At 43.7% G+C, this 16,894-nt stretch overlaps 1 protein-coding gene across 5 annotated transcripts in view; it reads right to left on the reverse strand.

The window, feature by feature from the left end:
• The window catches only part of EPB41L4B (erythrocyte membrane protein band 4.1 like 4B), a 144,247-nt gene that overhangs the window by 53,957 nt on the left and 73,396 nt on the right, over nt 1-16,894 (reverse strand). For 4 of the 5 annotated variants that reach the window (XR_012332628.1, XR_012332629.1, XM_019946442.3 and 1 more), the window contains exon 15: nt 11,673-11,737. Coding sequence is in view for 3 of the 5 variants with exons in the window: in XM_019946442.3 (XP_019802001.1) it covers nt 11,673-11,737 (65 nt within the window). In the remaining 2 variants the exon portion in view is untranslated. Of the gene's footprint in view, nt 1-7,838; nt 9,891-11,672; nt 11,738-16,894 lie in introns of those variants that run through there. The other variant, XM_019946441.3, reaches the window with a different exon arrangement.

Here is a 16,894-nt window from a genome sequence, read left to right on the forward strand (position 1 = left end):
CTCATTTTGCTCTTGTCTGAAAAGGTCAAAATTACGTTTTTTGGCATTATTTACTCTTTTATATGGATTACTAACTGGCAGAAATTTTTTTTCCCCAATTTGTATTTCTTTCAACATTTTCCAGGCAATCAACTCGGAACTGTCCAGTTAGTGTTAGCACAGGTGCTATCTGAATCCACAGTAGACTGGGAGCTCTTGTTTTCATTAGTTTACTAGGTGCCTGGAGCCAAAGACGGTGTCTTCCTCAATAGCAATTCCCAGCATCTATACAGTACCTGCCACAGTGAGGCAGCGGAGTAAATATTTGTTGGATGAATGGTGTAGTGCATTAAAATTGAACTCTCCCTAGGTAATTTATCAAGTGTCAGTTCATAAAAGCTTCACTCTGGTCACGAATTCCCCAGTTGTTCTTAACAATACATGATGGTCTCGGCAAAACTGCAGAGTAAAATATTCCACATCTTAAGGAATGATGAGAGCCTTTACGATTTGTTCGGTGGTAACGGGGTCTCTGTCCCGTGTGAGCTACGGTAGGATGTGTACCTCCATCTCTGAGTCTGGAGTTTTCCTTTGGTGAAACTGGTATCCATTGGTGTCGATGAATGGCTGTAAGCAGACAAGCAGGCCTTGAACATTTTCTGCCAGAAAATCCATTTTACCTTGATATTGTTCTTGCTAAGTTTTACGATGTCTTATTCTAATTGTCTGTGTAGGAGACAGCAAGAAGCTGTGAGGAAGGGCTCTGTAACTTTGCGGTGAGATCTAGGACTTTAGCAATTCCAGATAAATTTCAGGATCTGAGTCCAAAGAATAAATATTTCATGAGTTCACTTTTGCACAGAGGCTCATGACTAAGAATGTACTCAATCTTTTTCCTGCCTTAAGGAAAAAAATACTGACATAAATATTGCTGTTTTCCTTCACAGCATTCACTTCTAACAAATCCAACACTGTTTTCCCTTGGTTTCTTACAGATTTTCTTTTTGCCTCTCATTTCTGCATATCAGTGCCCACTCTCTGCCTTAAAAGAAGATTCCTTTTCTTTTCTTTCTTTCTTCAGGTGGGGAACAGCATTCACGGACTTGCCCCTAGCCACTGCTTTAAATGCATACCCCAGTAGCATCACACGGGAGCCCTCAAGGAACAGTAAGACAAAATTATCGTTGCCATGGAAGCACAGCTGCTAGTGTGTAAAATAATGTCGAAAGAGCCCGTTCTTTATCACCCTTTGCACTCTGCAAGAGTTATGGCAGAATCGGGCATGAGCTGCGAGTGTTATTTTTCCACTCGGCAGACACCATCCAACTCACCCAAATGAATGAAATGATGATTCATTCCAGAAAGAAGTTCAAGTTGGATGAATAAAATGCAGACTCTGTTCAGGGCAGGTCCTGGACATTCTAATTGCACAAGACCAAGTGTGAGCAGGAGCTGAATGTGGGGTACGAGGTCCTGAGGGGATACAGATGAGGATTAATCTATTTCGGTTTTCATTCGTGCTTAAAAATCTCTTCAAATGGTCCTCTCTCTGTTCCCCAATTCTTGTAGGTTCTTCAGAAGCTTCTATTACAAACTCCCCTAGTTAGCCTCTGAAGCCATACACTGGGCCTAATTTTAAGGGCTTTTAAAATTGCCTTAAATATAGTTACAGCGTCTTTATCCAGCCACGGAATGCAACTGGCTAGTGGAGCCGTTAGCACAGCAACACCTGTTGCTTTTGAGGTCTCAGCGGTACAAAGTGGATGTTTAAACCATTCCCTATTCAGTAGGGGAGGATTAGGTAGGTTTCTGCAGGTTTCTTGTAACATGAGCCTACGGGGATGTTCCTCTAATTATTCTAACCCTTTTTAGTGGATTGCCTCGACTAAGCCGTTTGGTATTTTAAATTCTGCAGCCTTTCCCCAATAAAACCACTGGCAAGTCCTGCGATGTAGCTGTGATTTTAGATTCCATATATTAGAATGTTAATTGTAATTAAATGTATATCCGTCCTTCCCTGATCAAATACACCAGGGAAATTCACAGTGTCTGAGTGTACAGTTCTTAATCAACTCCCCAAATGGAAAGGAAACATGGATATTAGATATCAATTCCTTCATCCTGGCTATTATCATGCTGCCTCTTTTCCTTTTTCAGACCTCCAGGGCATGCAGGTATCATGCTGACTGTTACCTGAACTTCTGGAAAGCTGCTTTCACAGAATGTCTGGTAAAGATCGACTCTTCCCAGGCTTCCCTTTCTTCACTATAAAAAGGCTAAGATGATGGATTTTACTTCATCAGTCTGATCTTTATTAAAGGGTACGACTCAAGATTAGGGCCTCCAGATGTTCCACAGTAAACAAGGAACAAATGGCATTCAAAGTGATAAAAAGGTGTGCCACCTTGCTTACAGAGAAATACAACTGAAACAGAAATTCTGATTTTTACCCATCAGACTAGCAAGGTTTTAAAAAAGTTAGCGAAGGCTAAGCGCATGTCTCCTGTGGGATCACAGAGGCCCTGTCAAATAGCTGTTGTGTGTATAGTGTCGAGAGGCGTAATCAGGTAGGATATCTTTGGAGGGAAACTTCATTAGGCAATATCTAAATTAAATACGTGCATTCCTTTTGGCCCCAGCATCTCTACTTGTAAGGAATTTATTCTACAGATGGATTTGCTCAAGTGCACGACGTGTATAAGGATGGCGGCAAAGCTGTCATTTCAGAGATGCAGGGCAGCCTAAATGTCCATCAGTATTGATTGGTTAAATAAACATGTGCCTGTTTAAACACAGAATGGCTCTAGATTGACAAGAAATGCTAACAGTGTTTGCCTCTGGGGAAAACTAGGGAATAAGAGGGTGGAAAGGAAAAGTAACTTTTGGATAGTTTTGAATTTTTACCACTGTCTGTATTACTTCCTAAAAAAGGTTGAATAGCACAGCAGTTCTCTTTATTACTTTCTACTTAGTCTCCAAATAGTTAAAAGCTCCCTCTGCTTTGTGTAAGATGAAATCTCAAGTTGGGACAGGCTGGGAACTGAGCAGATCTGTTTCAATTCTCTCAACTTCTGAGTCCCAGATGTCCCAGCAGAATGGATTCTCTGTGGTCTCACCAATTCCTTCCCTAGGGCCATTCTCCCATTTGCAGGTCAGAAAGCACTGCCCACATTCTGCCTGGACAGTTATTTCTTGGTATTCTCAGACAGAAATATCATTTCTATTTCCTTTTATCTCCTCTGAAAACATCCCCATGCTGTTTCTGCTTTTCACTTGTTAGAGTTTCAGAGCTGTGTCTTTACCTATTGTGTGAACTCTCTTCCATGTGACCTTTCCTTTGGAACGAAGCACCCCTTTCTGTTGCTAAACTTAGACCATACATCTTAACCCATCAACCTAGGAGATACACCATTCCTTGAGCTAGACTTTGAATCCCCTTGTCCTGCTTCTCACTACATGGACTGCTAAGGCCTTAAATCTCAAAAACTGCTAAAAATTGCTACCAGCTAGCATCAAACATTGTGCAAAGCACCTTACACATACAGTGCCATTTAATTCTCATAACAGCGAGACATTGTTAAATTCCATTTTGGGATGAGGAAAATGAGGCATAGAGAAGATAAGAAACAGGCCAAAGGTCACACGGCTAGTGAGGGGCAAAGCTGGGATTCAAACTACCTGAGATTCCAAAGCGTGTCCAAAGTGCTCCAACAAAATCACCACTCCACACTGGATTCTGCAGTCTCCTCTCATGAGCCTGCAACATCCTGCCATTTTGCTTCCGTAAACTTCCACCTGTTACCCCACCGTGGGCTCTAATCTTGGCACGGGTCCTTAGACTGGGGTGTGCTATGCCCTCTCCTCCTCGAGTGGTTGGAATTCACTGGCCTCTCACTTCAGCAGGAGGGCCCAACAATGACCTCAGTCTTGGTTTGACAGATTTTGGGGGAGGGAGGTTCTGATGAAATTAAAGCCATATAAAGAACCACTAGAATTCTTACATTCTTCTGCTTCACCATGAGCCCAAGGAAGTGCAAAGCTATGCTGAGGAGACAGATGTAGCTGATTATGATGTATCCGTCTGTTTACTTTTTTTTAAATTTATTTTTGGCTGCGTTGGGTCTTCGTTGCTGCGCGTAGGCTTTCTCTAGTTGCTGCGAGCTGGGGCTACTCTTCGTTGCAGTGCACAGGCTTCTCATTGTGGTGGCTTCTCTTGTTGTGGAGCACGAGCTCTCGGCACGCAGGCTTCAGTAGTTGTGGCGCACGGGCTCAGTAGTTGTGGCTCACGGGCTCTAGAGCGCAGGCTCAGTAGTTGTGGTGCACGGGCTTAGTTGCTCTGCAGCATGTGGGATCTTCCCGGACCAGGGCTCGAACCCGTGTCCCCTGCATCAACAGGCGGATTCTTAACCACTGCGCCACCAGGGAAGTCCCCGTCCATTTACTTTTGAACATCATGCCTCTTTAAGAAAAAGAATATGTACATGTATAACTGATTCACTTTGTTAGAAAGCAGAAACTAACACACCATGGTAAAGCAATTATACTCCAATAAAGATGTTAAAAAAAAAAAAGAAAAAGAGTTGGTCTCTAATCAGTTAAAAACTGAGCCACTAAAACAAGGGCAAACATAACAAGACAGGAAGCTGTGCTTTTCCAAAGTGTGGTCCTGCGCCTGCCCACCTCAGACTCTCCTTGGAGTGACCACTAAAAGGAAGGTTCTTAGGTCTCACCCTGACCCCCTAAATAGAGCCTCACAATCTCCATTTTTAACAAGCAGTCCAAGCGATTATTTGGTTTCCTAATTTGGGGGGAAATGGGCCTTTTTGCAGAATTGTTGAGGATTGCTTCTTTAGTGGAGTCTCAGCTGAATGTCAATTTCACCTCTGTTTCACCTTTTAGATAACGCTGGGGCTTCTTAAAACGTGCCACCTTTCATGTGCGAAGGGACTTTCCTTTCTTTAGCTGCAGTTTGCTTTTTCTCTATCTCTGCCCCCTTATACCTTGCCTAGGCATTTGTTGCCTCCTAGAGCAAAATGGTGGAAGCAAATCATTCTAGGGCTATTTAGGGTATTTACCTGGTACTTTTGGAAGATTCAGTCAGTCAGGGAATTCACTTAGAGCCGGGTGGGAAATACTCATCCAAATGGATCAATGCGGCTGCTCAAGGAGCTCTTTGATGAGCTCAGATCTTAAAAGACTAGTTAAAAGCTGGAAAAATTAAGGGCAACAAAAAGGATCTATCATTTGTTGTGCTCAGAGCAGGGCCCAGGAGGCTGGAGTCACTGACCTGGAAGCATGGTGGGATATTAACAGGCAAGAAAAACAAAGGACTCCTGTACTGTCCTTACTCCTTCATCTTCACTGTTAAGGAGGACCATTTTCAGTGGAAGTGGTAGACCAAGAAATGAAACAAGCAAGAGGGTTTTGAAGGCCAAGGTAATTACCTGACATGATTGCAAGACTTCCAGTCCACATGAATTACATCAATGTGACGATACTGTCAATTCACTGTTAGATATTCTCAGGGATCACAGAAAAACAGTGGATGATCAAGACCAGTAAGTAACTGAGTTTCAAAAATGCAAAGACCTAATCCCGTTAGTTTATGGAATACTGAGTTTGGTTTTGCTGGCAGGTAATATTCCAGAAGAAATGACCAGTTTGTGAGCTCTTGGGAAGGAAGAAGGGGATCATATCAAATGAGTGGCTCACTAAGAAAATAACGCTCAATCTCCGCTCCTTTGAAAAGGGGGCTGTCGGTACACGAATGCCTGCATGGACAGGGCGACTAGACTGCTGGAGGAGGGGTGAGGGGACGGGCGGGGTATTGGGAAGGGTTGCTAGCTCACTGGTGATGGTGATGAGCAAGGTTACAGACCACGGGTGTGGAGGAGAGACAGACAGTCACTACACTGATAGTGGTGGAAGGTGGCTTTCTGGTAGTTCTGGATTTCAGTGGAGTGAACTCTTCAACATCATCTAGTAACAGTCTCCTGGAGATGTGGATGGACAGGGTCCCAAATGGTGGAATAATTAGCGGTGAGGGCACAGGAGCGGAGAACACAGACTTTGAAGTCAGAATTCTGAGTGACCATGGGCAAGCTGCTTGGTTAGACCCTAAGCCTGAACTTCCCCACGTGTGAAAAGAATATCACCCACTTCACAGAGCAGTTGGGAAGATCAAGTGAAGTGACACGTGCAGAGTTTGAAGCGCACATCTGGCTACTAGCCCCTGTACGTTTCTGTGGATCAGTGTCAACCTACCGGCGTTTCCAGTATCACATGGCTGGACCGTCGTTTGCCCCACTCAAAATTATAGCGAAGGCTCCCATGAGAACGCCGTGGGCACAGTGAATAATATTCACATTTAGCAGATGAATCCAGAACGCACGTGGTGGGCAAAGTCCTGCTCAAAAGATGATGCTCCCAGCTGGATACAGTTGTTCAGATACCTTCAGACCAGCTCAGAAGTGATGCGTTCCTGCCTGTCATCTGGTTAGATGTTTCCTTTAGAATGAATGCAGAGTAATTCATCTGCTGAGCAGACATTCATTGAGCACCTGCTACTCATCAGGCACCGGGGAACAAAGGAGAGTGTGACACAAAGCTTACACTTAAGGAACGTACAGCCTCCAAGATGAGATGAATAAGAAAGGCAGTTTTAACACAAAATAGTGAATACATCATAGATACACACGGGGGCTGGGGAAGTAGAGGAGCAGAGCACAGGAACTAGCCCAATTTGCAGAGGCGGGTGGAGGCAGTCAGAGTCCCTGGGAGAAGATAGCCAGCGTCTGAGCAGAGGCTTAAGGGATGAGCAGGAGTTGGGTAAAGAGGATGGGAGTGACAGCATTTTCGGCAGAAGGAACAGTATTTGCAAAGGCACAGATGGGAGTAACAGCAGGGTATGGTGAATGCCAGGAACTACAAGCAGTTTGGTGTTGTAGGAGTTTAAACAGGAGGGTGAGAAATGGGGGGAAAATACGCTAGCTAGAGCAACAGGACAGGAGCAGATAGCGGGGGAATTCCAGAGAAGGGCTTGGACTTCATCTTGTGGGTCATGGAGAACCCCGGCAGATATCAAGCACTGCAAGGACGCAATCAGACGGTGTTCTAGAAAGATCACTCCAGTGATTGCGAGGAGAATGAGCTCGTCGGGAGACTGGAGTCAGAGAGATCAGTGCCAGACAGAAGATGCTACTCCAAGATCAGTGTTGATAAGGAGGGAGGAAGGGCTACATACAAATACTAAGGAGGCAAGCTGAACAGACCTGAGGACTGCCTGGACATGGGCGGCAAAAGGGAGAGGAGCTGTGGATGATGTATAAATGCTTACCCTGGTGAGAAAGAAGAGAATTCAAGTGAAGTTATTGTGTTTTGTTTTTTTCAGTAAAAGAGGATGAATTTAAGTTTTGCCATGTGACGTCTGAGGTGTACAAGGATATAGAGGTTGACATGTCAGTATAAAACCTCACAGAGTAGTTTGCATTAGAGATAATAGCTTCAGAGTCAACAGTACTTATAAAATCTTGACAAGATGAGAAGGGCAGGTAGACTGTGATCAGGGAGAAAAGCAGTGGGCAGAGGAAGAACCCTGGGAGAACACCAATATTTAACAGGAAGACAGAAGAGGCTGTGACAAAGACGGAAGAAAAAGTCCAAGGGCTAGAGAAGCAGAGATCACGGAAATCAAGAGATTAGTTTCAAGAAGCTGTGAGTGAGTGGTCACCGCTGTCAAATGCAGTAGAGAAAGGTCCGCCAAGTTGAAGGATGAAAACCGTATGCTTCCTTTAACAATTAACATGTATGCACACTGGTTAGACCTCTTGGTTGCAGACAATTGAATCCACTCAAGGTACTTCAGGCAGAAAGGTATTTATTAGAGGTTATTAGATAAGCGTACACAATCTCCAGGAGGCCACAGACACAGGTTTGGAGGTCTCTCTCCCGGGACAGCAGCAATCACCAGGGCAAACACCCACCCTCACCACAGGACTGTTACAGCGGGAGCCCCACTGCCACCTGTGATCAGAACCTTCACCGAAGCTGCCCCAGATGAATAAACACCTCAGCCACGGAGTCTACAAAAAGGGCCACCCTTCCTAAGAGCAACCTCATTCCAGGATGAGTTTGCTCCATGCCACCTAACTGAATGTTCACCTTCAGACTTCCAAAGTCCCATCACCTACTTCATCCACAAATGATACCTCTTGTGCAGCATAAAAGGAAGATGGAGTCAAAAAAAAAAAAAAAAAAAAAAAAGCAAGAATAATCTTTATTCCTCACAAACACATTTGTAAAACTGTATCAATGAAATCAAAAGATTCAGAACACAATTATCTGTACGCAGCACGTAAACTGAGGACCAAAACATCTGCTAAAAGGAAATACACCTGTAAACATGTATCTTAGGGAGCGTTTATAGGTGATCAACTCCACTGTGCACGGTGTGCAGCTGATTCCCTCCTTCTGGATAGATTTTTGTGGTAACCAAAAAAAAAAAAGATCAGATTTTGACAATAAACTATCTCAAGGGAGGGAAACACATTTTTTTTTAAAAAGGCTTAAAAGGGCCAAATTACAATTATATATATAAAAAATGGCACAAGAATTGATTTCACAAAAATACTAAGGAAAGTATCTCAGGCCTACCTAACAGGAAGAAAAAAAGGTCTTACTCGGGGGCTTGAAACGGGGGCGGGAAATAGAGTTTGGTACGAGTTCTACCCTAAAAGGCAACGTATTGATTTCTGGTTCTACAGAAAGACTGTGCAACACCCTCCTATCCTCTTGCACGGGATGCTTTGGCACAACTTCACTAAAATTTTACACGCTTCAATTTGAGCCATAAATGCATCTCATATTGCATGTTGCTTCTCAAAAGAATGAAGCCTAGGATAAAAACCAACCCTTGAACTCTATATATTGACAGTGTGCATTCATAATTATGTCTTCTGAAAGCACGCAAGTTAGCAGCACCAATCGTTAAGACATTAAAAAATTATTCTTGTACTTGAGCAGCAACTTCTATAAAAATAAAGGCTATGTGATTTCTGATTAATAAACCTGCGAGAATTCAAAATGACTAAACTGCTTTAAGATAGGAAATTCAAAATCTCCCTGTATTGATATAACCTTTAACATGTTATATACTTTATTCAGCTTTTGAAAGAGGTAACCCTCTGTTAAAGAAGGTGTGAATGTTATGACCTCAGCCTAAGAATATGAAACGTTGACAGATCACAGAACTGTAGAGCCAGAGAGGACCTTGTGATCATTTAGTCCAACTTGCTCTTTTCAGACGGGGAAAATGAGGCCAACAGAGGGGAGATGGTCTGTCCAAGATCACACAATGGCAGAGGCTGGGCCCCCAGTGACCTCAATTCCCACCACTGTACTATATGGTACTCTCTACGGAGCGATCTTCCCAAGTTTTTCTGGTTTTCTTTGGTCCCATTCATTAAATAACAAAGAAACAACAGGTACACAGCAATACGATAAACACAGACTTATACTCCAATTTTAAAATCACAATATCAGAACGATTCCTGAGCCTTTAACTACCTTCATTTTTTGAGAATGCAGTCAGTAAGTTAGGGCTACCTACTGGGGTTATTTTCAAATATTTACACAGACACGGAAAACACCTTTCAGAACTATTCCTAGAAGACATTTCTACAAACACGTCCACGGGATGCCAAGACACTTTCCATGGGATGTAACGAAACTATGATGGTGAATGGAAGTAAGACGCTTCAGTCTCTCAAAGTGCAGTCATGAGTTTATCTCGATACATCATACTTTGCATTCCTCCTAAGTTCTTCTGGTTCTGGTCGTGGACATAATCGAAATGGCTGTCATCTCCACTGGCCGATGCTTTCCAATGCGGCCTGTCATCCTGAAAGGATGGCCTGTTTTGTCCGCAGAGTGAGTGGTCAGTGGGGGTATGAAGACAATGCAGAGAGGTGAGTGAAACAACACAAGCACAAAGGAAACGGACAAGAAAAACCATGAACCACATAAATGGGGATGGCTTTCAGATGGAAATGAATGGGTTTCCTACTTTCAAGTATTTAAAAAATTCAGATGTGGGTCCTCTATCAACTTCCAAGTTGAGAACAGCTCTGCCCTTGGCTGTACCATCATCCCTCAAAGGGTGTCTGATGATCAAGTCGGTCTGGGGAAAGCGAGGCGGTGGTGAAAAAGGTTCCTTTTCTACGGGAATTCTCAAGAACTGTTGCCATGCGAACGGACACTGTGAACGCCTCAAGCAGCATTTTCCAAAAGTGCTGGACCAAATAATTCTCCTTTCCTGGAGAGTCTGATAAAGCACAATATGCTGGGAACCACCCCCAGAGATTCTGATGCAGCAGGTCTGGGGGAGGGGCTGGGACTCTGCATGAACAAGTTTGCAGGTGACACTGATACTGCCAGGCAGCAGGGCCACCTGCGAGCAGCACTGGTCCAGCCTCCCTAGCATTCCCAGCCAGGTCTGCCTCACAAGGAAACCAATATGGTAAAACAGGCAAAAATAAGTGTTCAATTTTGTAAACACAAGGTTAAATTGAAAAGCTTTTCTATAGATCTCTCTGTGTCTCATGTCTGGAAAAGAAACGGCCTTTGCAACACAGAAACATTTAGAAGTATTACTTCACTAATTTCACTTGCTTTTAAATGTTACATGAATATCAAGTGCTTATGATCAAACTGCACTGTTGTCCTACAGGATCCCCAGCAAACTTGGTAGGAACTATCAAGAACTAACTGCTCTCATTTGCCCTGTTCTCAATGGATTTATTCCCATCACTCCATTCGCCGCACTTTCTCGAGGAGCAAGGCTAGCAATCTCGCTAAGAAATAACTTTCTGCAAACTGAATTCACCAACTATGTTTCTGAAAGAGCTTCACACATAAACACCAATTAACACTGATCTGAAATTCAAATCATGAAAGGAACGTTTGCCTTTACAAAGCTGGCATTAAAAAAAATCTCAAGCTTAACCGTAAATGCAACAAGGCAGGTGCCAGTTTACTTAGGAAGGGCTGTGGTAGGTTAGGGCAGAGGTGGGTAAACACGGCCCTCAGCCTAAATCCCACACTGTCTATTTTCATAAATAAGCTTTATGGGAATACAATCAGGCCCATTCACTTCTGTATCGCCTGTGGCTGCTTTCAAGCTACCATGGCAGAGTTGAGTAGCTGTGACAGAGACCACAAAGCTGAAAATATTGACTATCTGGCCCTTTACAGAAAAAGTTTACCGACCCCTAGGTTTAGAAAAAGATCCGTCACCACAAAAAGCAACCCTCCACCCCATCCCTGAAAAAAAAAAATCCCACAACAAAAGTCCCTGAGCCTTAGTCTTATTTTTAGTAAATGAATTCTCAGGACAGGAAAACGTTACTTAGAAATTTTAAGTAACATTTCAAACATAAAACCAAACCCAAAATATCTGAGGTTAGAATGACTAAAACAAAACGAAACAAAAAACCCCACCCAGTTCATTTTTATTTCGTCAAGCATAACTTTAGTAAATCCAGACCCATCACCGGCTTATTTTGCTTTGCAAGTTATTCATCTCTTCCGGGACAAGACAACTCTTTAACAGTTGTTTCTGATACAGAATTTCAATTCATAACTAAGTAGAAAAGGAGAGCTTAGGAAAGGACGGCTCTATGAGCTCAGGTACTTACCTGATGTTTGGAGAGTGCGGGTGCCACCGAGGCTGGCTGGGGTGAAGATTGGGGTGATACTGAGGCTAGAAATAAAACACCAAACTCGATTATTAGATGCCCTTTGCTTTCAATGGTCTTCACCGGCTGTGAATGGAGAGGCTCTTACTGAACCCTGGCTGGGGGAGCGCACGTTTCCCAGGATATCACGTTTCCCCCGTGACAAAGGCTGGGGGCTGCCCTCCAAGAAGAAAGCGGAAGGCATCTGCCTTGAAAGGGTGCCCTAGGGCGCCCAGGCAAGGCAATATTCATCTCTCCCAAGGGAACCCACGGAAGGGGCCAGAGAGACGGAGAGAATGACGGTAATTTATTCCTTAGAAACAATTTCTGTCGTTGCTGAAAATGACAACAACTGTGTGTAAACAGTTACATCTGCCAACAGACAACGACTGAACAGAGGATGCCAAGGCAGCAGGACTCTGGGCGAACTCTTTCTCTCTTGTTAAAAAAAATTTTTCTAAAATGTGATCCAAAACAAAACACCACCCCCCCACACCCCCCACACCCCCGCCCGGCCCCGGAAACAAACAAACAAAACCCCAAACCATCCAGGGCACCATTATCCTGATAAAACAGAAGGAAAGAAGTAGTTTGCCCATTTTAACATGAGAAAATGGATCCAGACTGATGACTCACGAAACGGCCGGGGGTGAAGATATAAGGCTGGCCTGGGTGGGTGGCAGGTTGCCTGCCAGTCCACTTCTGGCCTGCAGAGGGCAGCGGTCCCAGACTGTGTCAGAAGCCCTGGGGCTCTTCAAGGCTAAATTTTCTATGGGGCAAATTAGGTTCTCCTGACATTTAAGTCACCACAGGCTTGCCACCATTATTCTTTTAATTATTTCTTCCCCTTCTTCTTCTTCCCTGCTGTTCTGGTTAAGAAGCAGAAGTCCATTCTCTATTATGAAAAATTCTCAGCAATTCTGTTCATTCCATTTTTATGGACTTGAGATGCCCTCACTGACTCTTCTGTATTCCAGTGGCCCCTGTCCTTCAAGGATGCCTGTCGGCAATTCCGCAGCCCCCAGAGGACATCCTACTGGAAAGAGGAACCTGGAGAAAACATTTCAGTGGCAGAATCTGAAAGCTGACTAGGGCTTTAGAATCTCCTGGAAATAGTCGCTTCATATTTCTCTCTCTTAGGGGATACAGAAACCCAGAGGTGATAGATGATTTGCCCAAAGCTGAACCATTTCAGGCGTTTTGGCCATACAGCCAAGGCCCCAAAAGAGGCTCCACCAACTGGCTCTTGAACAAAAGAGAGTAATCTAGAATAGAAGTGGACCTTCTATTCTATATACCTTGTCTTCAAACACAACCAAATCAGATGCATTGGAGAGAGGTGGGCACCTTATCCATAGAGACTTGGAAGGAGGATATTCCAGAACCTTCCTTGGTCTCCTTTGGTAATTTATACACCCTCTAAAGCTGTCAAGGAGTATTTTTTAATGTTAACCCACATGGTTCTCAACCAGGACCGTTACATCTCCCTGGGGACAACTGGAAATGAGGATGTGCAGTTTTGCTAGTCACAATGACTGGAGGGTTACCTGTAACTCTTGGGCAGAGAAGAGGGAAGCTAAACCTCCTGTAACTCTAAGGACAGTCGCAAGCAATGAAGAACTGCCCCTCTCCAAATGCCAACAGTGCTCCCATCAAGGACACAGCAATCCATCCTTTGCTGAGCTTGCTGAGCTCACAGTAACACCAAGGATGCAATACCACCTTCCTGGAAACCTTTCTCAGCGCTCAGATGCTTACCGGGCCACCTATCAGATGTTCTCTTCCTGGTCAATTTACTCCCATCATGGCACCTCTAAAGGCTGGCAAGGAGCAGAGGGCCAGTGGTTGCCAAAGATGTTAAGAGAAGAACAACATCCAGGTGACAGTTGTCATGGATTTGATTTCAACGAACAATCGCCTGGACGTTCCCTCTACCTGCAAGGCTGCCGGGGCAAGGGCAGCGCTGAGCTGGGAATGCTTTGCTTTGTTTATTTTATTTGTTTTTCTCCCCTTCAAGCACTAATCACCCATCAACAACAGTCTAGCCACTCACACCTGAAAGTCCGACCAAAAAAAAAAAAAAAAAAACTCTGACTAAGAAGATTCAAGAACCCAAAGGCAGCAGCAAGGAGATCAGGAAAGCTGGCCTTTCCCCTTCCAGGTGCAAAGCACTTTTTACACTCATTCCCTACAACTCGGAAGTCACGTCCAGGTTCTGCGCATTGGGAAGAAGATTTCATGTACAGAAGACGATATCACAAAATTCTTCGGAAACATAATTTGGAGGTCTCATAAAGATAACGTACACTGGGATCCCTGCCCCCAACTAAGGAGTTAATATCTACAGTAATGAGACTGATTGGATCCAGAAAGAGACGGATTAGAATAAGGCTCCAAAGTGAACTCATCATGGAGTAGTTTTATTGTGACATTCAAAACCAGACTGGCGAGAGGGCAGAGAAACTCAGGGGAGGAGTGTCCCTTGGACATTCACACCTACCCAGGACAAGAAAGCTGGCCACCATGTTAGGGGGTCAGCAGACATGGGTGCTGCCTCTCAGCACACGATAACCTGGGAAGCCAGGGACACATCATTAGCTCAGGGCCCCCACCTGGCCGCTCATCAGAACCACCTTAGAGAGGCACCACAGCTTGCCAATACCCAGATCCCACCCACCCTAGAGTTTCTGATTCAACCAGTCCAGGCTGAGGCCCAAGCACCAATTATTTTTTTAAAGCTTGACAGATGGTTCTAACATGCAGCGGGGCTGAGAACCACTGGTGCTGGTGATTTCTAATCAAGGGGCTGCGAGAAGGCTTTGTGGAGGTGACAGCTTCCCAGCAGACAAGTGTGGGCCAAGGAACAGTGGGAAAAAATTACGGGGCAACAGTGATGTGATTCTCCCTAAAGAGGCTACCAGAAAACTACTAGAGCTAATCAATGAATTTGGTAAAGTAGCAGGATACAAAATTAATGCACAGAAATCTCTTGCATTCCTATATACCTAATGATGAAAAATGTGAAAGAGAAATTAAGGAAACACTCCCATTTACCACTGCAACAAAAAGAATAAAATACCTAGGAATAAACCTACCTAAGGAGACAAAAGACCTGTATGCAGAAAACTATAAGACACTGATGAAAGAAATTAAAGATGATACAAATAGATGGAGAGATATACCATGTTCTTGGGTTGGAAGAATCAACATTGTGAAAATGACTACACTACCCAAAGCAATCTACAGATTCAATACAATCCCTATCAAACTACCACTGGCATTTTTCACAGAACTAGAACAAAAATTTTCACAATTTGTATGGAAACACAAAAGACCCCGAATAGCCAAAGCAATCCTGAGAGAGAAAAACGGAGCTGGAGGAATCAGGCTCCCTGACTTCAGACTATACTACAAAGCTACAGTAATCAAGACAGTATGGTATTGGCACAAAAACAGAAATATAGATCAATGGAACAGGATAGAAAGCCCAGAGATAAACCCACACACATATGGTCACCTTATTTTTGATAAAGGAGGCAAGAGTACACAGTGTAGAAAAGACAGCCTCTTCAATAAGTGGTGCTGGGAAAACTGGACAGCTACATGTAAAAGAATGAAAACTCCCTAACACCCTACACAAAAATAAAATCAAAATGGATTAAAGACCTAAATGTAAGGCCAGACACTATAAAACTCGTAGAGGAAAACATAGGCAGAACACTCTATGACATAAATCACAGCAAGATCCTTTTTGACCCACCTCCCAGAGAAATGGAAATAAAAACAAAAATAAACAAATGGGACCTAATGAAACTTCAAAGCTTTTGCACAGCAAAGGAAACCATAAACAAGACAAAAAGACAACCCTCAGAATAGGAGAAAATATTTGCAAATGAAGCAACTGACAAAGGATTAATCTCCAAAATATGCAAGCAGCTCATGCAGCTCAATATCAATAAGAACAAACAACCCAATCCAAAAATAGGCAGAAGACCTAAATAGACATTTCTGCAAAGAAGATATACAGATTGCCAACAAACACAAGAAAGGATGCTCAACATCATTAATCATTAGAGAAATGCAAATCAAAACTACAATGAGGTATCACTTCACACCGGTCAGAATGGCCATCATCAAAAAATCTACAAACAATAAATGCTGGAGAGGGTGTGGAGAAAAGGGAACCCTCCTACACTGTTGGTGGGAATGTAAATTGATACAGCCACTACGGAGAATGATATGGAGGTTCCTTAAAAAACTAAAAATAGAACTACCATACGACCCAGCAATCCCACTACTGGGCATACACTCTGAGAAAACCATAATTCAAAAAGAGTCATAGGGCTTCCCTGGTGGCGCAGTGGTTGGGAGTCCGCCTGCCGATGCAGGGGACACGTGTTCATGCCCCGGTCCGGGAAGATCCCACATGCCGTGGAGCGGCTGGGCCCGTGAGCCATGGCCGCTGGGCCTGCACGTCCGGAGCCTGTGCTCAGCAATGGGAGAGGCCACAACAGTGAGAGGCCCGCGTACCACAAAAAAAAAAAAAAAAAAAAAAAAAAGAGTCACGTACCACAATGTTCATTGCAGCTCTATTTACAATAGCCAGGACATGGAAGCAACCTAAGTGTCCATCAACAGATGGATGGATAAAGAAGATGTGGCACATATATACAATGGAATATTACTCAGCCATAGAAAGAAACGAAATTGAGTTATTTGTAGTGAGGTGGATGGACCTAGAGTCTGTCATACAGAGTGAAGTAAGTCAGAAAGAGAAAAACAAATACCATATGCTAACACATATATACGGAATCTAAAAAAAATGGTCATGAAGAACCTAGGGGCAAGACGGGAATAAAGACACAGACCTACTAGAGAATGGACTTGAGGATATGGGGAGGGGGAAGGGTAAGCTGGGACAAACTGAGAGAGTGGCATGGACATATATACACTACCAAACGTAAAACAGATAGCTAGTGGGAAGCAGCTGCATAGCACAGGGAGATCAGCTCAGTGCTTTGTGACCACCTAGAGGGGTGGGATAGGGAAGGTGGGAGGGAGACGCAAGAGGGAGGGGATATGGGGATACGTGTATACCTATAGCTGATTCACTTTGTTATACAGCAGAAACTAACACAACAATGTAAAGCAATTAAACTCCAATAAAGATGTTTTTAAAAAAA

The sequence above is a fragment of the Tursiops truncatus genome, chromosome 6 (genome assembly GCF_011762595.2).
Source record: "Tursiops truncatus isolate mTurTru1 chromosome 6, mTurTru1.mat.Y, whole genome shotgun sequence".
Lineage (NCBI taxonomy): Eukaryota > Metazoa > Chordata > Mammalia > Artiodactyla > Delphinidae > Tursiops > Tursiops truncatus.